General features: G+C 42.5%; 2 protein-coding genes across 3 annotated transcripts in view; both read left to right on the forward strand.

Moving 5' to 3' along the window:
* Window positions 1-5,614, forward strand: part of LOC140367106 (histone-lysine N-methyltransferase EHMT1-like) — a 71,297-nt gene extending 65,683 nt beyond the window's left edge. For both annotated transcript variants that reach the window (XM_072453440.1, XM_072453439.1), the window contains 4 exons: window positions 5-91; window positions 664-742; window positions 2,742-2,911; window positions 4,347-5,614. In XM_072453440.1, coding sequence (XP_072309541.1) covers window positions 5-91; window positions 664-742; window positions 2,742-2,911; window positions 4,347-4,524 — 514 coding nt within the window. In that variant the 3' untranslated portion in view covers window positions 4,525-5,614. The remainder of the gene's footprint in view (window positions 1-4; window positions 92-663; window positions 743-2,741; window positions 2,912-4,346) is intronic.
* Window positions 5,615-17,194: 11,580 nt separating this feature from the next.
* The window catches only part of LOC140366953 (voltage-dependent N-type calcium channel subunit alpha-1B-like), a 197,768-nt gene continuing 191,368 nt past the window's right edge, over window positions 17,195-23,594 (forward strand). Inside the window, exon 1 of the mRNA XM_072453216.1 lies at window positions 17,195-17,899. Coding sequence (XP_072309317.1) covers window positions 17,601-17,899 — 299 coding nt within the window. The 5' untranslated portion in view covers window positions 17,195-17,600. The remainder of the gene's footprint in view (window positions 17,900-23,594) is intronic.

Genomic DNA, 23,594 nt, shown 5'->3' on the forward strand with positions numbered 1-23,594 from the left:
GCAGAGTGAGGATGGAGCTGTTCAGGACACAGAAGAAAGGCTGGGGCGTTCGAGCGCTGCAGGACATTCCACAGGGCACCTTCGTCTGCCAGTGAGTGACAATCCTGCTACTCTTTCAGGTGGTGCGCGCACCTTTTAAAGCTCCATTTTCTTTCCACATATTAAACTTTCAGTTATTCAACCTCATTTTTAAATAAACAGCACAGTCAGTCCTAAACCAGGTTCCCAGGCGTCTGTCACCAAAAGAGGACTCTGCTTCCCGTTTAACTTAGTTACTGCTTTACCGCAGGGAAGAACCTAAACGAGCCGGGACCTTCAGTGTAGTCTAGTGACGAGTCTAGATTAAAGCATTGCTAAATATGAATCTGACAATAGAAAGCCTTTACCTAGTTACTGCAGAGGGGTGCATGTGTATACAAAAATATGGTAGAGCACTTTTTGGAAGACCACAATATTTGTACTCTTTTGTAAACTGCCGTAACTAAGCAATTCGACCTTAATGTGAAGAACAGAATCTAAATGAAAATCCAGAGATGTTTTTATGAAGAACCATCAAAATGAGGTTTAAAACTCTTAAGGAAATTCAGGATTAGTGTCAAAACTGTTCTAAGGCCTGTGGCGGAGTGATACGAGGTAAACCGTGGCTGTGATGTGTGTTGACAGATATGTGGGTGAGATCATCTCTGAGGACGAGGCTGAGATGAGGCAAAACGACGCTTACCTTTTCAGCCTCGACGACAAGGTCAGTGCCGTCACTGTCGTCTGCTGCTTCTCTACAAACATCCTACATTCAAACAAAGCTTCTGTTTTTATTACAGAATCAGAATTGAGTTTATTGCCATTTATCATGAACACAATTCACAGACATAGGAACTTGTCCTGATGATTTGGTGCATCACAAACAGAACATGGAACACTGAATACAAGTGTACATGTACATTATAAAATATTATAATGTAAAAAAATATGCAATAGGGAGTGGTGATATGTACATAATAAAATATAAAGTTATATAGTGCAATAGGAAGTGAACACACTTGTGACGGGAGGTTCTGGTCCGAATGGACCATAGCCTTCTGCCTGAGGGGAGTGGCTCAAATGTCCATGTCCAGGGTGAGAAGGGTTAGTGATCCGACCTGCTCGTCCCAGAGCCCTGGAAGCGTGCAGAGTGGGGCTTCTTGATGAGGGAGCTGAGGTCTGAGATAGTGAGGGGGGGGCTGGGGGGCTTTGACTTTCCTGAAGTCCATGATCATCTCCAGTGTTTTCTGGGCATTGAACTGATCTCTCTCTCAATCAACACGTTTTTATTCAGTCTCAAAGTAGACTCTTTCTCACTCACTCCGCGCTGCTCCCCGCAGCTGTGTGCTTACAGCACACAGCTGTGGGGCCTACGTCACGGGTGGGCGGGGCACACACGCTCTCGCTGAGACTACGTCACGGGTGGGCGGGGGGAGCCAGATCGCTCTTCGCAAGGGTGGGGGCGAATATCAAACCAAGCCGTCTGCATTTCCGGGTTGGTGAGGGGGTCCAAGGTCTGGGTGATATTTCTTAACTATTATGTTAAGGGTGTTGCGCAACCCTTATTATTATCAATTATACACTTAGGATGGACTACGAAACGTGAAAAAAAGCATGTTATGGCACCTTTAATTAGTTTTACGGAGTTGTGGCTGGAGGTGCAGCAGTTTGTTTACATGGAGAAGAGCAGGGGGGAAGTACTCAGCCCTGTGGGGCTCCTGTGCTGATAGTCCGTGTGTCTGAGACATTATTCCCCAAATGCACACACTGCCTCCGATCCGTCAGGAAGTCGGTGATCAGGCACGTTGAGCTGGGAGAGCTTGTCCTGGAGCAGAGCAGGGAGGATGATGTTGAATGCACAAACAGGATCCTGGCGTGGGTTCCCGGGGAGTCCAACTCCATACGATACAACTCCAGCACTTTTTGTATTTGTTATGTCATGTCAAAATATTGTATTGCCATTGTCAGTGAACAACTTACTAGGAACCTTTCTTTTGCCATATGGTGAAACACAAAACAATACTGATAAGAAGAATAGTAAAAAGAATAACAATAGACTTTAAATATAAATACTAAAATATACATATTTATATTGCACTTTATTCTCTTTACATTAAACACAGTAATAATAGAAAAGCTCAAACAAAGGACTCAGTGCAGCTCATTGTATTGGCCAGAAAATGCAACAATAAAAACAGACTGTCAACTTTAAATAAATAAAGTGCCTCTGACACGTCGGACAACTCATTGAACTAAAATAAAGTTAGGATAAATATGTTTTGAATTTTGCTAAAAAAAAAAGGGGGGGGGGGAATTTTTTAGGTTTATAATTCCACTTCCTGTTTATAATGGATGACATCGCACGAGGAGATTACCCAGCAGCCACTGGGAAAAACTCGTCTAATGTCACAATTTCTTTTATTTGACAAAAATATATGAGAGGGACTTTATTTTGTTGAATTAATGTCTAGAGTCTCAAAAAAGTGGTTTATTTTGTGTAAATGATGCACAAACTTTGACTGGAATGAGTGTCCCTGGTGTGATGTCACTTCCTGTCATTTTCTATAGATTTTTCTACATTTTCTCCACAAATACCTACTCGATTGGTGTAAAACTAATAATTTATAGGTACAACAGGTATGAACTCACCAAATAAAGTCAAAATTAGAAAATTGTGAAAACCTGTTATAGGCACTTGAAATAATAATTATGTCTCGCTCCAGGACCAGTACTGTATCGACTCCCGTTACTACGGCAACATCAGCCGCTTCCTGAACCACATGTGCGAGCCCAACCTGCTGGCGGTGCGAGTGTTCACCACGCACCAGGACCTGCGCTTCCCACACGTCGCCTTCTTCGCCAGCGAGAGCATCCGGGCGGGGGAGGAGCTCGGGTGAGGCGCCGACACATAAACACGACCAAATCCAGCCGGTGTTTCCCCCCAAAACCGGTCACACACACGAACACTGAGAACCGAAAAAAGGTGCAAGCGTTTTCGGAGACGCTCATTAGCATTAACGCTAAAACTAAACCGCTATCGCACATTTAACCACACTTTTGGCAAACGTATTGAAGCGACTTCTCGTTTGCGCTTGACTTTCAGACACAAGGAACTGCGTTATTCACTAAGTTATTTGCTCTACACGGCAAAAACCTCTGGTACTTTTTACTTTCACTTTAACACAGAAGACAACACATGCCAGTCCGCACTGGAGGGACCATAGTCTGTCATGTCCATTAGTGAGATCAGACGGCACCATTACACAAGGGATGTCATGATATAATATTTTATTTAGTGTTACGATTATTGTGAGAAAAACCTCCACAATTTATCGATTATTATTTACGATTATTGAGACTATGACTAAACAACAGTGAAATCACAAATGTTCTTTAATTTTCATATTATCCAACTTGTCACTATCAATCTTTCTGAAAGACAAAATAAAGTTAAATGTGACAAAAATAGCCAGATAAAGAAGTTATTTGAACGTTAGATTGAATTAAAAATGTTTCTAAAATTGTCACTATTATTTTTGTTTATTATATTGTGACCCGAACAATCACGATCATCGATGAACCCAATAATCTTGACGTTCCTACTACACACACACTTATTGGGTTCTTTGAGATTCTAATCCAGACCGCTCAATCGTAGTTCCCAGGTTTACATTTACCGTATTTTCACGACTATAAGTCGCATAAAAGAGAAGAAAAAAGATGCATAAGTCACACTGGAGTATAAGTCACATTTTTGGGGGAAATTTCTTTGATAAAATCCAAGACCAAGAACAGACATTTAATCTTGAAATGCAATTTTAAATAATAACAGTTTAAAGAACATGCTGAATAGGTGTACGTAACACGTTCAGCTACATGACGCACAGACAACGAAGTATCTGGTATGTTAACATACTGACAGTTAATATTAACATAACTATAGCATAAAGAACATGCTAACAAGTTTACCAAATCATCAGTATAACCCCAAATCCATTGAATTCTTCTTCCTTGGTGTCACTTCTAAACAACTCCTCAAACTCCGGCGGTAGAGGAAGTGCAGATTCTTCTTCTGCGTCGCTTAGAGCCTAGAGCGCCCTCCTACGGTTGTCAGTGTGAAAATAATCAACACGTGAAATGCAGATGCCAGTGTGAAAATAACAAATAATATCACATATAAGTCGCTTTGGAGTATAAGTCGCACCCTGGCCAAAACTATGAAAAAAGGTGCAACTTAAAATACAGTAAACTTGGTCCGCCCTGTTTCCCTCGTGCGTGTACCATGATGAAAGTCCGTCTGAAACTGGCCCTCACTCTGTCCTTTGCAGGTTCAACTACGGCGACCACTTCTGGGAGATCAAGAGCAAAGTGTTCAGCTGCGAGTGCGGGTCGCTGCGGTGTAAATACTCCTCCGCTGCCACGGCAACGCTCCCGGCCGACAGCACGCCAGGCGAACAGATGGCCAGCGATTCTCCGGACACTAGCTCTGCCACCGGACCCTCGTAAATCCCCGCCTCCTACACCGCAAGCCACGACCCCCACCCCCTCGGCCATTGTACCGCTTCAAACTTCAAAACTCTAAACGTTATCCGTGAACTCGTACTGTACGTCATCCCGGTCAGACGTGGGACATTTGTATTTTCACAATCATGACGGATCCGCCGCACAATCCCGGACAACTGAGGACATCTTTTTTTTTTTTTTTTTTTAATCACTTGTTTACATCCATCAACCAAAACATTCCGAGCCTTTTCGTATAGGAATAGTGGCAAAAGTCGGCGCCAAACATTAACCGCTTCAAGGTCGACTATAAACGTTTAAATTTGCACTACTTCAGCACTTTTACGGTCGCTTTGTTGATTTTTAACAGCAAAATCTGCTAAAAAAATAAACTAAATTTGTGTGTAAAATATTGCAAAACGAAACAATTTCTTCCTCGACCTTTTTGTGCACGTGATCGCTATGTTTTGGCTGATGGATCCGAGTCGTCAAGAATAATCGGGAGGTGGCGAGTGGAGACTTTGCTGAATCATTCCGACTTTAACTGAATTCTCGTCACTGTTTCATGTCATTTAACCATGTAAACTCTGAATGAATACGGTGTGAAAAGTGTCTTTTTAAACGACTATATGTATCAATGGACGCCACGGCATTCCTCGGGCGAAAAGTGGACTATGAGAATGTCTCCGTAATCGGTCCAGTAGTTTACGACGCATGAACCTTAATGTTTGGAGGGAATTTATGTGAATTTGGCTCAAAATAAATGGTGCTGACAAAGGTTTTTACTTAAGTTGAAATTGTATGATTCAATGGACATAGTTTGTACAAAAAGATCATGTTTTAAGTTTTATTTTTTTTTATGTTTCTCTCCTTTTTTTCCCTTTTTTGCTGTAATCTAATTGTAATATGTGTAGCTAGTCTATTATTTTAATCTAGTTTTTTTGTAGGTCTTTTAAATGTTGTAGTGACGCAATAGTTGTCCAGACACGGAGAGGTTTCATGCACCTTTGTCTCGCATTCTGTTACATATTTCTTGTGAATGATCCATCTGATATGGTTGTGTCTTTTTCAATAAATTTACTAATGCATTTACACTTGCCGTTGCTTTTGAGAATATTATGCTACTAAAGGAACCACAGAACTCCAAAGAGGTTCCTTGATGTAAAGCAATGTAGAAAAGTGAGCTACGTAAATGTGACCAATTACCTGTTTTCCAGCTACGTTTCAAACCGTAGAGATTGTAGCATGTTACGGTTTAAAATGCTGTCATCAGAATGTTCAAAGCTCTAGAATGGAAACAAGTGAAGTAATACAATTTCGAAAAAATACTTGACATCAGATCTAAATGCCAATGCTAGTCATTCAATTATTTGCAACGTTTTTGAATTTCCAATGAAACAACTGTCAGTTAACTTTACTACAAACGATGAAAAAATGCACACAGCTGGCACGTCGTGGTGTTCTAGTGTTAAAACGGTGTAACGCGCTGCTCCTCGTTGTTTAGTCTTTACATATGGCACATTTTTGTACTAAAATGTCCTGATTTCAACCCAAAAAAAATACCGCATCTCAAAAAAGGTTGGAAAAAGCACTGTCCCCTGATGTATCTTCAGGAGTCGATAACGACCTTATTGGACCACAGGCTCTTTATATTGGACCACTGGCTCTTTAGATTAGACCACTGGCTCTTTAGATTGCACCACTGACCCTTTAGATTAGACCACTGACCCTTTAGATTAGACCACTGGCTCTTTAGATTGCACCACTGACCCTTTAGATTAGACCACTGGCTCTTTAGATTGCACCACTGACCCTTTAGATTGCACCACTGACCCTTTAGATTAGACCACTGACCCTTTAGATTGCACCACTGACCCTTTAGATTAGACCACTGACCCTTTAGATTGCACCACTGACCCTTTAGATTAGACCACTGGCTCTTTAGATTGCACCACTGACCCTTTAGATTAGACCACTGACCCTTTAGATTAGACCACTGGCTCTTTAGATTGCACCACTGACCCTTTAGATTAGACCACTGGCTCTTTAGATTGCACCACTGACCCTTTAGATTAGACCACTGACCCTTTAGATTAGACCACTGACCTTTTAGATTAGACCACTGGCTCTTTAGATTAGACCACTGGCTCTTTAGATTGGACCACTGGCTCTTTAGATTAGACCACTGGCTCTTTAGGTTGGACCACTGGCTTTTTAGGTTGGACCACTGGCTCTTTAGATTGGACCACTGGCTCTTTAGATTGGACCACTGGCTCTTTAGGTTGGACCACTGGCTCTTTAGGTTGGACCACTGGCTCTTTAGATTGGACCACTGGCTCTTTAGGTTGGACCACTGGCTCTTTAGGTTGCTGCGTGTGCTAGCAGTCTGCAGTACAACAAGAACACTTTTCTTCCTTTGCTCACTCGTCTGCGTCAGAGCAGCACCGGCAGCCTAAAATCTGAGGGTCAGGTGCGTGAGATCTGCAGCAGGTGGTGAGTGGGCAGTGTCTGAATCCGCTCCGGCGCCATTGCGGTGACATCATTCAAATGAGCAAATGTATTTATAACTTAATGTTAACGGTGTCCAAAAGTTTTGCTTTTTCAGTCTGTCAAGGGCCCATGGATGAGATGCTGAAAAGGAAAATTGGTCCTCCATTCAAGTCCTTCAATATTAGTGACTTTTTACAGATCTTGAGTTCATATTTTACGGGGGAATTACCAGTATACGCCAACAATAATGCATAATGTCACTTCATGGTACCTCCTAAATAATTATACCGTCTGAATAAACTTGGACATGAACGTTCACACCACCATGCAGCAGTGCCCGGATGCAACACTGACCAATGGTGAACCGCTCTGTTAGGAGAGAGTTCTTTAATAAGTTGTTTCGCGAGCCAGCCGACGTCAAAAACGGAGATTCTTAAATATATATATATTGTTCCTGTTTTCGCGGATTTACCAGATTTTTTTGCCAAAACGTCACAGACATAAAAAATAAAAACTTATTCTGCACCAGCATTTCCAACCTCCGACCATTTCTGCACTGCCCCGAGTTCGTCAGAACGTCAGAGCTATAAAACTCTCGCAACTCACGGCTTCCTAGATCCATGAGATTAACATGAAGGATGTGGGGTGGGCGTGGCTTTGGCTCGCGCTCCCTTTCATTGAACTCGTGTTCAAACGAGGAAATGAAGAATACACGTCTTGACCGATGATGTCAGAATAATTTTGTCGTTGCCATTTAAGTTGCATAAGTCCTCCTCATGTGGACATGTCCAGCTCGTGTGGACATGCCCTCCTCATGTGGACATGTCCTCCTCATGTGGACATGTCCTCCTCATGTGGACATGTCCAGCTCGTGTGGACATGCCCTCCTCATGTGGACATGTCCAGCTCGTGTGGACATGCCCTCCTCATGTGGACATGTCCAGCTCATGTGGACATGTCCAGCTCGTGTGGACATGCCCTCCTCATGTGGACATGCCCTCCTCATGTGGACATGTCCAGCTCGTGTGGACATGCCCTCCTCATGTGGACATGTCCTCCTCATGTGGACATGTCCAGCTCGTGTGGACATGCCCTCCTCATGTGGACATGTCCTCCTCATGTGGACATGTCCTCCTCATGTGGACATGTCCAGCTCGTGTGGACATGCCCTCCTCATGTGGACATGTCCTCCTCATGTGGACATGTCCAGCTCGTGTGGACTCACGTTCTCTTCTGATCGCATTGTAAGGATGCTATTTGTCCCGATCAGCTGAGCTGCTTGTCACAACTCTAGCGTGGGAAAAATGACTGCGCCGTTCGATCAAATCGCTCTGGCCAAATTTAAGCTGCTCAATAAGACATTTTCATTAATTGCACACTTTGTCTTCCTGTCCAGACTCAATAAAATTTATCAAACCGACTTGTTTGGTCACAGGATGATTCATTTTCTGAGAAGCTGTCAGTCTGGGTTACTTTATGACATTGAAGGTATTTTTGTACACCGCAGTATAAATATGAGGGAGTTATTGTCAATGTCTTGCATTGATAACTATAATTATGTATATAATGTAGAGAGGTGGGAGTAGGGCCGATATTCTAAGAATCCAAGAAAATTATTTAGAATAAAATTTTATTTTTAAATTCAACTCCGACTTTTGGATGGTAGAAATGTGATATGATAATGGGAAAATAACATTTTATTTTTATTCCGTCCTCCCCTTTTAAAAATGCCATGGAAAATTCGTGAAACAACAAATAAAAAAAACTCTGGCCTTAGCCTGTTTAGTGACCACTGTATTGGCCACTTTCAGGGGGCGCACCATGTGGCCAAAACTGGTCAAACTGAAAACTGGCCAACCATGACTTTGGCCATTCACAAGGTTAAAAAGGTAGTCGAAAACAAATTATTTAAATTGTTTCGGATTTTTGCCATTAAGGACATAATTGAAGACAAATGATTCACAGAGCTATGAATCTCTAGTCTAGATAAATGAAAAATGTGAGAATTCTGAAAATTACATTGCAGTTATTTCATTGTGTAACCACACAATGAAATAATTGCCTACTTAAGAGCATTTTATTTGTGTAATATATACATTGCAGATTGAATGGATGCAATCTGCAATGCAAGTCTGTGTACTGTATGTAAAAACTTACTTGCGAGCTGATGATGAGCTCACACAAACTGGTGTATGACTTTGGTGCATAATGTTAATTGCGCGAGACCAGTTCTTTAGTGAGTGTAATGGAGGAGTACTATTGGCCGGCCTCAAAGAAATTCTGACAAACCGTCCAGCACCTCAGGAGGGGAAGCATTGCATCACTAACACAGTTTGTGGTGCGGGTGAAGAGCTGCTAACCATTGGCCATTTTTGGATCTCGGCGTCTCTCCCGCCATGTGTCTTTCAATCCATAACGACGGCCTTCTACCCTCTGCCCCTCAGCACCGGGATACCCCCAGGGTTGTGTTTTCTCTCCCTGGCTCTTTCCACTGCACACTACCAAACGTATGTCCTGCCACGCTCAGTCTCCATGATCAAGTACGCCGATGACACTACCATAATTAGACTAATCTCAAGCAATAATTAACAACATTACCTTCAACTGATGAACGGTCAAGACAATAAACCAGCAGCGGCTGGGGCGCCGCCCCCCCTGTCAATCAATTTTTAGCCAATCAAATCACAATCAAAAGTGACTACGTCACTATGGCTTTCTCCATAGGAAAATAGCGACTGATGGGCGCTCCAGAAAGCGCCCTTTTGAATGTAGTAGTTACGCCATGGATCTACACTTTTTACGCTAGAGACACAGACATGTGCGCGCGCCTACGCGGAAGTGCCACACACGCCCTGTTTTCCGTGTTTACGTCTTAAAACTGAATCTACAGACGTCTGTGACAAAAGGTACGTCCAAAACGACTCAAAATGAGCTGCTCAACTGTTTTCTGGCTTTATTCGGGTTAAAAGCGGCTGATTTTGTATCAATCCGAGCCGAGACATGTGATCTGTCAAACTCCGTGCTACGTTACCATGACAACAAACACGTCACGTTTTAGTTTATTACCTGCATAAGGTTAACGCTAAGCATTAAGTATCGCTTAACTTCTAACTTTCATTAACAAAAGTGGAAATAAAGTGTGTTTACTTAATCAATTCAGTTGTAAATGTGTATTTAAAATATGTATCCATACAGTCAATGTTAAAAATTTATATTTTGGACATTTAAAAAAAACAAAAACACGGTCATGTCAAATAGCCCCCCCCTATAATTTGTACCACCAGCCGCCACTGCAATAAACTACAACTAAACTTTCAAAAGTCAGGAAATAATTGTTAATCGTACACACTGAAATCCCCTCTTTACGTCTCGTCTGAACTCATCACCATCACTGACTCATTCATATTCCCTGGGACATACATCTCCAACACAATCCAATCATAGATTATTCTTCCTCTGTTTCAGTCATACTCAACATCCTAAAGTTTTACACCGCCATCATTGAAACCACCTTTTCAATGATTGTCTGGTACGGTAATTTGAACTCACAAAAACAAAGCCCACTGTCGATAAATTCTCCAAAATCACTGGTCACAAACTCTTTCAACCACAGACACATTCTATCACAGACGCGACACACCAAAAGCTTTAAAGGTGGTATGGACGATTTTTTTCAGCAAATTTTGTATCATATTTCCTCGTGGCGTGGATAAATCATTTGTCCTGCCACGTATCAATCATAAAACGCACCTACCGCTCACCTGCAGCCGCGTGCGGTTCGTCTCCACGTTTCCGCGTGCCTAAGCGCATGGATCTATCATAATATAGTTCCCTCAGTGTACGGGGCAAAATGAAGACGGAGAAAGACAGTTCGAGCTGACGCAGAAGTGGACAGAAATCTAGTGGAGACGAGCGATGCGCTCCGTTGCGCTAATAAACAAACGCACGTGTGTGTTGTATCAGTCCGCACGGGGGAGTGCGCGTGCGCACTTCCGCCTGCGTTCTCAAATCGCCGAAAAATCGTCCATACCGCCTTTAAGAATCACCTCTGAGCGCTTACATCACGTGTTCACTCTCTTGTCCACAGGGAGGCGCTCCAGATGTCCACCTGCCAAGTCTGTGAGGTTCAAAAACGGCTTCATCTCTTCTGCCATGGTGACATTAAATGTGACATTAAATGCTCCCAATTTAGCTCCAGCCAAGGGTCCAGCTGACCTGGGTTAGAAGACTATATATCATTTTAGCATGTAGCAGGGATTGCTATGTATCTTGTGACTACTTACGCCAGGCACTTTCTTTTTGTCTGCTTTTTGGTGGATATAGTAGAATCCTCTGGATAAAGTTTATTGCTACACGAATCTCCCGAGGAGAGAGTAATCCTTTCTTCTTGCAGTCGAAGTTACGGATTTTCTCCATTTCGTCTGATAGCGTCTGATATAGTCCATTTCGTCTGCGATAGTGTCTGATATGTCCAGCTCCTCTGCATAAGTAGCCACGTATATGCTTCTAACGTGCAGCTGATTGGTCAAATACAATAACCACCAGTTCATATGTAGATCGGGTAACACCCCCCAGCAAGCGCGGAAAAGACCCAGAAATCATACCAACTTCATAGACTAAATGTATACTTTTACCCCAACCAATACTGTTATCTGAAACATGGAGTGGCTTCTTCGTGACTTCATCTTGCACATTCTGCATATAAAAACTAAAACCCTCTTTTTCTCTGTTCTGTCTGCGCCGACTTGTTGCTGGTTTCACCGCGGCAGGGCACATTTATTCAAGCTCTGGACCAAATATACCTTTTTGTTGTGCTGTTGTTTTGGCTTTTTGGGACAATGACGGCTGATATTACATTAGCTGTTGTGAATAGACATACGTCGGCGCCAATAAACAAAAAACAAATACAATGTTATCCATAGATGCATCCCACATTCTTTTATTCCACGATTGATTTTAATTTGTATGTTAAAGGTTGAATGGATGATTTTTTTAGCCCAAATCTGAGTCTTATTTGCTCGTGGCGTGGACTGCCGATTAGTCCTGCCACGTATCAATCATAAAACGCACCTACCGCTCACCTGCAGCCGCGTGCGTCTCGTCCCCAGAGAGCAGCACGTCTCCGCGTGTCCAAGCGCATTGATCTATCATAATATAGTTCTCTCAGTGTACTGGACAAAATGAAGATGGAGAAAGACTGTTCGAGCTGACTCAGTAGAAGACAGAAATCTACTGGAGACGTCTGCTGTTAGCAGACGATGTTGTCCTGATGGCTCCATCAAACCCGGACCTGCAACATGCACTGGGAAGGTTTGCAGCCGAGTGTGAAGCGGCTGAGATGAGAATCAGCACCTCCAAATCCGAGGCCATGGTTCTCAACCAGAAAAAGGTGGCTTGCCCTCTTCAGGTGGGTGGGGTGTCCTTGCCCAAAGTGGAGGAGTTCAAGTAAAGGATTATCTTATCTTATCTTATCTTAAGTATCTCGGGGTCTTGTTCACGAGTGAGGGAAGGATGGAGCGTGAGAACGACAGGCGGATCGGTGCATCGGACCATTGTGGTAAAGAGGGAGCTGAGTTGAAAGGCTCGGAGTAGAGCCGCTGCTCCTCCACGTCGAAAGGAGCCAGCTGAGGTGGCTCGGGCATCTAATAATAATAATAATAATAACTTTTATTTATATAGCGCTTTTCAGTGACCCAAAGACGCTGAACATAATAAAAAAGGGGGGGGGGGGGTATTTACAGACAGGGGGGGACAACACGTACAATACACATTAATATACAGATAAAATGAACAAGACAGAAGAAGTAGAGAGAAAAAGATGGGGATGTAACAGGGGGTAGAAGAGTAGGCAATGGGGTAGAGGAGGCTAGGGGTAGGGGAGGTCATAGGCTTGGGTGAAGAGGTATGTTTTTAGGTGGGATTTGAATGTTGTGAGTGAGGGAGAGTGGCGGACAAGTTGGAGGAGGGAGTTCCAGAGTCGGGATGCTGTTCGGGGGAATGCTCTGTCGCCAAAAGTTTTGAGTCGGGATGTTGGTGCAGTCAGGGTGAGAGAGGAGGAGGATCGGAGAGCTCGGGAGGGGCGATGGAGGATGAGGAGGTCAGACAGGTAGGGGGGGGCAAGGTGGTGAAGAGCTTTGAAGGTGAGGAGGAGTATTTTAAAGTTTATGCGCTGCTTGATGGGGAGCCAGTGGAGAGAGCGGAGAACGGGAGTGATGTGATCACGGGACCGGGTGTGGGTGAGGAGGCGGGCAGCGGAGTTTTGGACCATTTGGAGTCTGTGGAGGGAATGGGAGGAGATGCCAGTGAGGAGGGAGTTGCAGTAGTCGAGGCGGGAGGAGATGAAGGCATGGATGAGGGATTCAGCAGCGGGGAGGGTGAGGCAGTGTCGGATTTTGGCGATGCGGCGGAGGTGGAAGTATGAGGTCTTGACGATGTGGCTGACATGGGGAGTGAAGGAGAGGGTGGGGTCCATGATGACACCGAGATTGCGTACCAGGGTAGAGGGGGTGATGGTCGAGGTGTCGATGCTGAGTGAAAAGGGACCAGTTTTATTGAGAGTGGATTTGGTTCGGATCTGTTCCGGATGCCTCCTGGGCGCCTCCCTCGGGAGGTGTTTCAGGCATGTCCCACCGGGAAGAGGCCCCGGGGAAGACCCAGGACACGCTGGAGAGATTATGTTTCTCGGCTGGCCTGGGAACGCCTCGGGATCCCCCGGAGGAGTTGGAGGAAGTTTCTGGGGAGAAGGAAGTCTGGGAGTCCCTGCTCAGACTGCTGCCCCCGCGACCCGGCCCCGGATAAAGCGGAAGAAGATGGATGGATGGATGGATGGATGGATGGATGACAAAAGAATGTGTGGTAAAAAAAATCTTACATTTGTTTTTAAGTAAACTTCAGAAGAAGTTTGCTATGACTAAATTCAAGACTTTTTCCTCTTCATCTGCAGTGCCTAATTTGAACATGTTTGCTTAATATCAGAGGAAAAGAGAAACGTTCTAAATTGGAATGTTTAGTTTATCTTTAATCAGCAGGAAGCTCTTTGTGAGCTGCAAGCAGCTGATGATCGCTCCTTTCCTGATTACACCACAGTCTCTCTCCGGCTCCTCTGATGAGTGAAGAACGGGGAGGGCCGCTTTCCGCATTCCAGTGTGGGCCGGCCCAGTGGTGCCCTCTGCGGTGCCCGGTGCCTAGAGCTGGACTGGACTATGACCCAGGACAGGATGATGAAGAGGGGGCTGCCGGTGAAGTCGCGCTGGGCTGAGAGGAGGTCCACCGTGGTCTATGGTACGTGCAGAACCTAAAACTGACATAACTATTTGAACCATGTTCAATGTTGAATTATTTAGCCTTTTTGAAATACTTCTGGCTAAAGGTAAACTGCCAAGACTGTTTTGTAACTCTGTATTCATTCATAATTCTATATATCTTATCTTATTTTATATTTGGAGTTTGTAAAAAAAAGAAAAAAGTCTAATGATTCTAATTAATAACATGGTGGTTGTGGCTCAGTGGTTGGAGCTTTTCCACAAATGCAAGGATTGATTTGACTTGGACAAGTACAAACTAGTGTTGTGTCCTTTGGCAAGACATGTCACCCACATTATCTAGTATGAATGTGGTGTGTGAGTGAGTGAGTGAGTGTTGAAACCCGCGCATATAGTTCAGCAGACACTAATGCATGTTTTGAAAAATGGATGGATAAAGCAGCTATATTTCCAATCCCCCTGCCACTCACAACGCTCTATAACAACAGAAGGTATTACAACAACACAAAAGACAACACAAAACAGTACAATGACCGCTCACTCTCTGACCCCACAAGATTTAAATTCCTTTGATAATTTCCACCACCACCGAGTGAATGAATATAGTATACTTGCAATTTTTATATATTTATTTTTATTTGTTTTTGTCTCGTAGGCTTTATTAGACATGACAGCTCAGCGTGAAACGGGATGTGAGAGAAGGGAAGACATGCAGTAAAATGTCGGATTACATGTGCTGCCATCTTAACCACTCGAGCACTTATGCCTTTTTTAACCAGGAAGTCCCACTGAGATTCAGAATCTATCCCTCACCACCAATTGTAAAAAAAACAAATCGTTATAAAAACAATTGTACCTCTTAAGAAAAATAAACCCATTTCTCAGTCATCACTTTATGCACCAATCATTAAGCTTATTGAGCTGTTAAATAATATAAAATCCATTTGAAAAAACGAACATGTATTTTTCATGTGGACCCTCAGTTTTCTTGCCTGACCCGCCAGCCCCGCCCACATTCTGTTCGAACAGTTTTGATAAGTAGTTTGCCAAAACGTGTTGGGAATGGCTGGTCAGGCAACCAGTTTTCCTCTGTGGTGCTTCTGGTTGGGAAACGGAAGAATAAACATAAATATGATGATTACAGCGGTGCGCTCAGCCACTTACAGCTCCTGGAGGATGTTAACTCTGGGGGCGGAGTATGAGGACATCTGGGTGTCTTCACCTGCACGCAAGCCCCGCCCTGAGCCCCGCCCACAGGAGGGGGACGACGATGCCCCCTGCTCACCTGAGGGGCAGGAGGAGGGGTTTTCACTACGACCAGCTGAACCCTCCCCCCAGAGCCTGGAGGGTCCGAGCCGAGCAGAGCGTGGCGCTCTGGAGACCATCGTGCAGAGACATGAGGACGCTCACAGGTGAGAGAATCAACTTTCTATCATCAGAGAACACCAAATAAAAAGTGTATTGCCATAATAGGTCTCCATGTTTATATTTGGTGGAATTAAACTGCAGTGGTAGTGATGAGATGAGCGATACCAGTGAATATATATATGTATATATATATATATATATATATATATATATATATATATATATCGTTATCATTGTTTACAGCAGTCAAGTGGCAATTTGTGAAGAAAGTCCTAAATAAAAAGTAAACCTGAAACACATGCGTACGTATAATATGAACAACTACTGTGTAAATTAGAGTGTGGGTTCTAGTTCTAGATATACCTCTATTTTTGTCATATCTGCTGCCCATGTCCAACCAGGAAGTCAAATAAAAAATTTCACCAAAGTGGTCAAACTTCCACGTGTTCTTTAACTTTAAATCACCTTCAGCAGTGTAACAAACCTGCAAACGCACAAGAACACATGACGCGCAAATATTTTGATTAGCTGCAGTACACAGACTCACCACCAGATGTCTCTATAGTCCGACCTGCTGCGCTCCAGTGGAACATGACGTGGACCGAACCCGCGTGGATTTTTCAGGGCGATTTGAACCTTTTCATCTCAGACACTTTGCCCTCTACATACAGTGCCGAGTCGGCAGGAGGTGATTGACAGCTTTCTGTTTTCCTCCGACCCTTTCACACGACACGACGCTGACATTTAGAGAATACGCGCTGAGCTACAGCCACGAGCCAACCACGGGTCAACTTATTAACACGCGCAAGGATTTTAATTTAGAGTTGTTTGATGCAGGCAATATGAATTTATTTTCAGCTTGGATCTTATTTTTTGTTTAATTTTTTTTTATCCTTGATTAGGAAAGTCCACACCATTACGAGTGCAATGACAATTAATCGTAATTGTGTTTTTATTATCGTAATTGTTGAATGGACTAAATACTAATAAAACAAATAGCAAAGACAGAGGCATTATTAATGCAAAATGTAAAAAAATAATAAACATTTTCAGATTTTCACCAATAATAAACTTTATTTTAGTCACAATAATCGTTTGACTGGTCGACTAATTGAAAAAATATATATGTGATTTTAGGCCAATAGGTCACTTTGCATACTTAAAGGTTTTGATCCCATACAGTGGAACATTACAGGCAAATGGATCAATAGTCTAAATAAATATGTTTCTATTTTTAAGTAACAAGTTCGATACTTTAGAATGGAGAACCTTATTCATATTTGAGTTATGTATGGGTTAAAACAATAAGTCTATGAAATTATACGTTATACAGAATTCGTGTCCAGTGGCCGTAAAGACGCGTTAATTTCTCCTCCGTCTTCGTGCGTAAAGCGCGTGCAGCTCCTCACAGGCGCACGTCGGTCTCATTGGCCCGTTTTGATCACATGTCCCGCGCTCTTCTACTCCTCCGGGGAACGCGCCGTATAAAGCCCCCGCGCCCCCACGCAGCGCCACATCACACGGAGAGCACCACGCGCCGCCAGAGGAACCGGAGAGACCGCCGGAGCTGGAGGCGGAGGAGGAGAACCCTGGCTGTAAACCGATCACGCAGCGCACGGCACGCAACTAGTGGTTCGGATACGCGGATTACGCCTTTTACGAAATCCAGATTTTTCACGCTGGGTTGTGACGTGATTAAACTAAAAAGAAAAACCGCAAACGCACTTGTTCCGGACGCGTTTTGGACCCATTTTGACCGTTTTCAGCCCGTGCGTAAAAGCGATGGAGTGGACATAATAACGGAGCATGTTTCCCGCCGTGCGTAATTGTTCTTTTCCCGAGACGAGCGAGCGCGTAGCGGGCAGTGGACGCGTGTGGGGACCCGCGTGTGATGCGCGCCCCTTCCACCACTGCGCCCACCACTGCTAAATCGGATTTGACTGTCTTTTGGACCTTTCCAGGATGGCGCGTTTCGCCGACGACCTCCCGAGCCGATATGGGGGTCCCGGCGGTGGTGGAGGAGGCGGCGGCGGTGGTAGTGGCGTCGGTGGAGCTGGCGGCGGAGGCATGGGCCCCCGCGGAGGAGGCGCGGCGGGCGGGCAGAGGATGTACAAGCAGTCCATGGCACAGCGGGCGCGCACCATGGCCATCTACAACCCGAACCCGGTCAAACAGAACTGCTTCACCGTCAACCGCTCGCTGTTCATCTTCCGGGAGGACAACGCCATCAGGAAGTACGCGAAGAGGATCACCGAGTGGCCATATCCTTTCCCACAGGTGCATGGTGAAAGGTCTGAGAGCAGATGTGTCCAGAGTCGTGATTGGAAATGTTTGTGCGCAAGTGTTTCCAGACAGAACACGACCCAAGTGAATAAACGTTTCCAAATGACCGTCACGTACAGTAGATAGAGGCCACACAGGGTACAATGGCACTAAACTAGAACTAGAACAGGACCAAACCAAGTGTTCACCAGGCTCAAACCAGAAGAGCATCCACACTGAGTTGCTGTTTTGTTGTCAGAGTATCACAAATCAGATCTAAGCTAAAAACCGGTATCGAATATAGATGTATCAACAGGTTTCGTCACATTTTAGAATGCCTTTACTTTAGCATTGAGCTCAAGCATTAAGATGGAATTTGCTGTTTACCTGTCAGATTTGTTGACCTAGTTTATGGTTTATACCTCTGTATTTATTTATTTATTTACTGGGCCTATTTCGTTCCGTGTGAAAGAAAAGTTCAACGTCTCCTCCATCAGCACAGACAAACAAAAGTGACCCCGAAAAACGTGATCGTTGTCAAACTCCATGACGCCAATTCACAGGTTTCAGGCGTGACGATTTCCGCCCTGTTTGGAGGATTCTGGTGGAATAGCAACCATTACTTAAAATCAAATATTGTATCTTTTGAATGGGGAAAGATACTCAGAAAATCCTTCAAATCAGCAAGGAATTAAACTCAACATCAGAACTAGTTTACTTGATAACATAAAGAAAGTATTGTTATTTTATGTTGAAGATGACAGAAATAATGACTAAAAATAGCATCGAAATTGGTATCGTGACAGTTTTAAGATTAACAGTCAATATTAGGGACGTTTATAGTCAATAGTTGTTAGATGTCGTCGCAAAAAGGTGTAGTTTTTTTTAATATAAGTTAAAAGAAGAGGATAAAACTTTATTAAATTGCTTCCCTGTCTGCAGCCGGTCTCATACACTCAGAGTCAGCGTGGGAGAGTGTTTGGTTCGAGAGTCGTGATGGAACTGTTTGTATTCGTTCTTCAAGCATCTCCCCGGAAAAGGCCAGAGTTCAAGTTCACGGTGCAAAACATGATCTGTGTCAGTGTCGGTCCAACCTCGGCCCAGCGGATTTTGTAGTTTTTCCACTTGTGTTTTGTAAACGTGACGACCGTGAAATGTTGTGTCTAGGATGTCAAGATTATTACGTTAATCGATAATTGTGATTTTTTTAGGCCGCAATATAATCGTAAAGACTAAAAAAAATGACAAAATGAAGACAAATCTTGTTTTTTAAGATTCAATTTATAGAAAAGTAAAAAAAAATTGAACTGAATTAGGCCTTTTTTAGTTCAATTAAAAGAAATGTGCTGATTTTAGAAGCAAAATGAAGTCCTTTCTGCTCAGACTTTCTTCAAAAAAGTTAATCTAAATGTAAAATGCTTTTTATCTCTCCATTTATGTCTTTATAAATTAATTGTTCCAACAGTTTGATTTTCTAAAGCAGTTTATGTTGAGGAGCAGTGACGTGTTAAGAAATAAAAAAAAGAAAGAACATTTAGGATTTTATTGTTGTTTTGGTCGTGATGTAAATAATCACAAATATTTGTTAAACCGTGATTTCAATAACGATTATTCCCACAATCATTCTTACTATAATCGTTACGCTCACATTTGAAATCATGACATCCCAACGTGTGTCACATTTTAAATCTAACAATCATTGATCTCTTTGTTTATTTGAGTCTCTTAATACTTACATTACTTGGAAGTGCGTTGCTGTTTTGATTGACTGGTCGCATTCCAAATACTTTAAACCAGGAGAGAAACTGCAGGTTGTTCCCGGCGCTTGAACGTTACGAGTTCTGACTTCAGAACGCTCCGGTTCAGGCTGAATTAGCTCATGTACACAATGTAGCTAATGCTAATCTGTCGGCTAAACAAGTGAATGCGTTGAATGGCAGGGTATTGTCGGATGTAAAAAAATTATGGCGATGATGATGATGATGATGAGCTTTGTTTTAACACATCATAGTTTATATCGTATGCGAAGTGGGAAGTACCAGTTTGATTGGCATTTCAGGGCGTTCAAGCAACAAAAACACACATAAAACAAACTGACTTATGTAAAGAAAAATGTGTAATAATGAAAAATAAATTAAAATTAATCAAATAAATAAGAGGTTAATATCTGTTATCAGTTGCCTGAAGCAGAAGAACCTCAGCAGAAGAAGTATAGACACGAAGAAAGGAGATAAATTATAGATTTGTCAGAGAGGTACAAGGCTGATTCTTGAGCTGATTGGTTGAGAGGCAAAGGGCTGTGATTGGCTTGACTGACACTCACTGTTTACAGGCCAGAAACGCCTGGTCTTTAAACCGATTTTCTTTTCTTCTTTTTTTTTTTTTAAAGCTTCTTTTAAATATAAAACATAAAAAAGACTAAATTAAATTACATACAATAAGAGTTTTTTACATTTAGATCTATTTTTGGGCTGTATATTGATTCAAAAATATGTTACTTTGCTGCTAAAATTGTCACAATTATTATTTCTTTGTTCTTACGATTATATTGTGATCTGAATAATCGTGATCATGGATTAACCCAATAATCTTGACATTCCTAATTATTCCCCATGACGTTCAGCTTCTTCCATCCGGGCAAAGATTCCTCGCGCCGAGATGTAAAACAAAGCGCTTTAAAAACAGCTTCATCCCAGCAGCCTTTTGTTGGCTCAATAATTTGTTTGTGTGATACTTTTCATGCTTTTTATGCTGATTGTAGATGTTTAATTGTGGGCTCTTTTTATGGTTGTATACATCAATGATCTTTGGTCTGTTTTTCTACAGTACGCTGGCCAAAAGTGTGGTTATACTATATGTAGGATAGTTTATGTTAAAGTTGTTAGTGCTGGAGCTGTATGGCATTGTTCTTAAACCCGCTCTAGACTGGAACAAGAGTGGTCAGGCATTGGTTGTTGTAAAGTTCTCTAAAGTTCAGATGATGCAGGATGGAGGGATTCTACTTTCCATTTTTCCTGCTCGATTTGGGCCTTATCCTCGTTGAAAATGTCGCTTGCAAAGTCTTCCCCCGTCTCCGTCTGCGCCTCCTCCTTTTTCGTCTTTATCAGTGATCTGTCTCCGTTGGACGTCCTGTTGGTCGACCTCACCTCTCGTCTGTCCGTACGTCTATTGTCCGAAATGTCACCCTCCCCTCCCTCCCCCTCTCGACGACTGCTGCCGTTGGAAGTAGTTCAGATTAAATCATATAAAGGGTAGAGGTGGGAGACATGTATAAGTCGAAAAATGTATACTATCGCAATTGTTCTTTTGGAGAAAATGTGAGTGTCGTCTGTAATTAAAGTGATTAGTGACAAATTACCTCAAAAAGAGACAGAAACGTTGAGTGTAACGGGTGTAAAGTGATATTTCCAGCTGTTTGTGGTAAATTTTTTGGTCCATTCATGTTTTGTGCAAACCTCAAACAAGACATTTATTTAGGCACAATTTAGCACATCACTGAAACGATAAGCTCATTTTAGTCACTATCGCCCACCCCTGTTTTATTGTCTATGATGAAAGCTATTTAAAAAAGGCTGATAACTGAAATAAGAGAAACTCAACAAGCATATAAGTGGTATTTCTGTACTTAGTAGTTAAGTAGATGGTTCATTCACTGTATTTTTGTGATATTTGAACCTCAGCAAAGACATTTACGGGTCCATTTTAGCACAATTCTGAGAGACTGATGAATGATATCTTCAGAATATATTTATGGAATAAGCTGAAATAAATCAAACTCTCAAACCTCTATCACCAAAATAAAAAATTCAACCTTTCGAGTGGCACCAGATCCAAACCAGGTCCATAACAGAATCATTCCAGGGCTAAAATCTGACACCATTGTATTCCGAAGTTTATAAAGTAGGAAAAACTCAAATAAAGAGAGAAATGTGAATAAATTTATCACCAACTTAAACAAACACTGGAATATGGAAATATGGAAAAATTTTATTGTGTCTTATTAAAAACAAATACAAACTTAAACAATTGCCATTTAAAACAACCTAACTTCTAGTTGATCAGCTCCTGCTGCATCAGTTTAAAATCCACTTTTCTGAGCTTTTAACCACGTTCCCTCATAATCAGTTTACCGGGTAGTCAGAGTTGTTCTTCGACTGATAAATTCACACGTGTTTGACTGATCTTAAACCTTGAGTTTTCAGAAAAGTTCTCACTAATCTGTACTCGCTTGCAGTTATTCAAAAACATTCACATTCCAAACATTCAAACATGTTGGATAAAAAAAATAAATAAAGAAAAAATAATATATATATACATATATATATATATACATAAAAATAAATATTTTTTACAATGGAGAGTTCTTAGTTCTGCCATTTTGAACAGGAAGTCGATGGACCGTTTTTATTTTCAAGCTGTTTTAGATCAATATTGCGTTTGTGTGATCTACGTATGTCGCAGTTTAACACTAAATACATGAAAAAGAGCACAATCTGTCTCCTTTAAGACGAATAACTGATGCATAGTTCTCGAGCGCTGTCCGTGGTGCTGAAGTCACCCACACGCTCACCCTCGCTCCTCCTGCCCGTTCCTCTCTCCTTCTTTCTCCTCTTTTCTCCTTGTCTCTGTTCACTTCCGCTTCATGCCCTGGGTTTAAGTCGTGCCAAAATGCCAGAACGACTTGGATCCATCTGAGGTGTTGTGTAGGAGTTCCCCCTGTGAGGTGCCGTGGTGCACGGACGGCATGTTAGTTTGTTAACAAGAAGCCACGATGAAACAAGCCAAGTTTAAAGACACAAGCATAACACCGTCTTCTTTTGTTTGTTGTTGTATTTTCTACAGATCAGCGCTTTGTCGTCACAGCTGTGTAAAGTGACAGGAATATAGCGATATTGGCGAATACTGTATAGACTCGTATTGACTTGGCACGACTTTGTTCAAATTTCACACATCTCTTGGACGTAAGAGCTGGAACCTTTTTAGCACATCTTGTTCTAGTTGATTTAATCCCTCGTTCATTCAGAAGTGGTCCAAGGGAGAAGGTTTCAAAGGTAGTCGTCAGGGCACTGTTTAAGGAATCAAGATGTTTTGACTACAACCTCCCCTCAGTCCACAACAGCCTCGTAGACCTTGGCAGAAACAAACCAGTCAACTCTCAATGAGGCACTTGTCAGCTCTGAGGGGGAGACAGTCAGACTTCAACGGGCCTTAATGACTGAGAAGAGTGACGCATGAAGGGCAGGGCAGGCTTCAATTATAACTCCTCCCTTTGGGCTCAGGACCAATGAGAGCTCAGTAGAGTTTAAACGCTGCTGCTCAAGCCATTTTTAAAAGATTTAAAATGACTTTAGGATGGAAGTCGAAACATTTAGAAAGCAGTGACCAGATGCAACCTTTGAAACCTTTTCTACAGCTTTTGGTGACATGGCCTAAAATCACAATGTACAACGTATTGGCCAATATAGATTAGGCTGCTTAAAGGTGGCTTCTGTAATCTGATCTTTTTGTGTCATTAGAGTTTTTAGCAATTATATACCCCAATACTCTAGATTTCATTTCATCTTGAACTTTAGAACATGAAGCTTAGATATGGACTCTTAATACTTGCCAAATGAACATCCAAATGAAGCTTCTTCTTAGTTACCTTCCATACCAGGCTAATGGCTAAAGGCCCGGATGATCAAAAGTTGCATC

This window comes from Eucyclogobius newberryi, unplaced genomic scaffold (genome assembly GCF_026437365.1).
Source record: "Eucyclogobius newberryi isolate DKJ021-1_F unplaced genomic scaffold, fEucNew1.0.hap1 SCAF_2, whole genome shotgun sequence".
Taxonomy (NCBI): domain Eukaryota; kingdom Metazoa; phylum Chordata; class Actinopteri; order Gobiiformes; family Gobiidae; genus Eucyclogobius; species Eucyclogobius newberryi.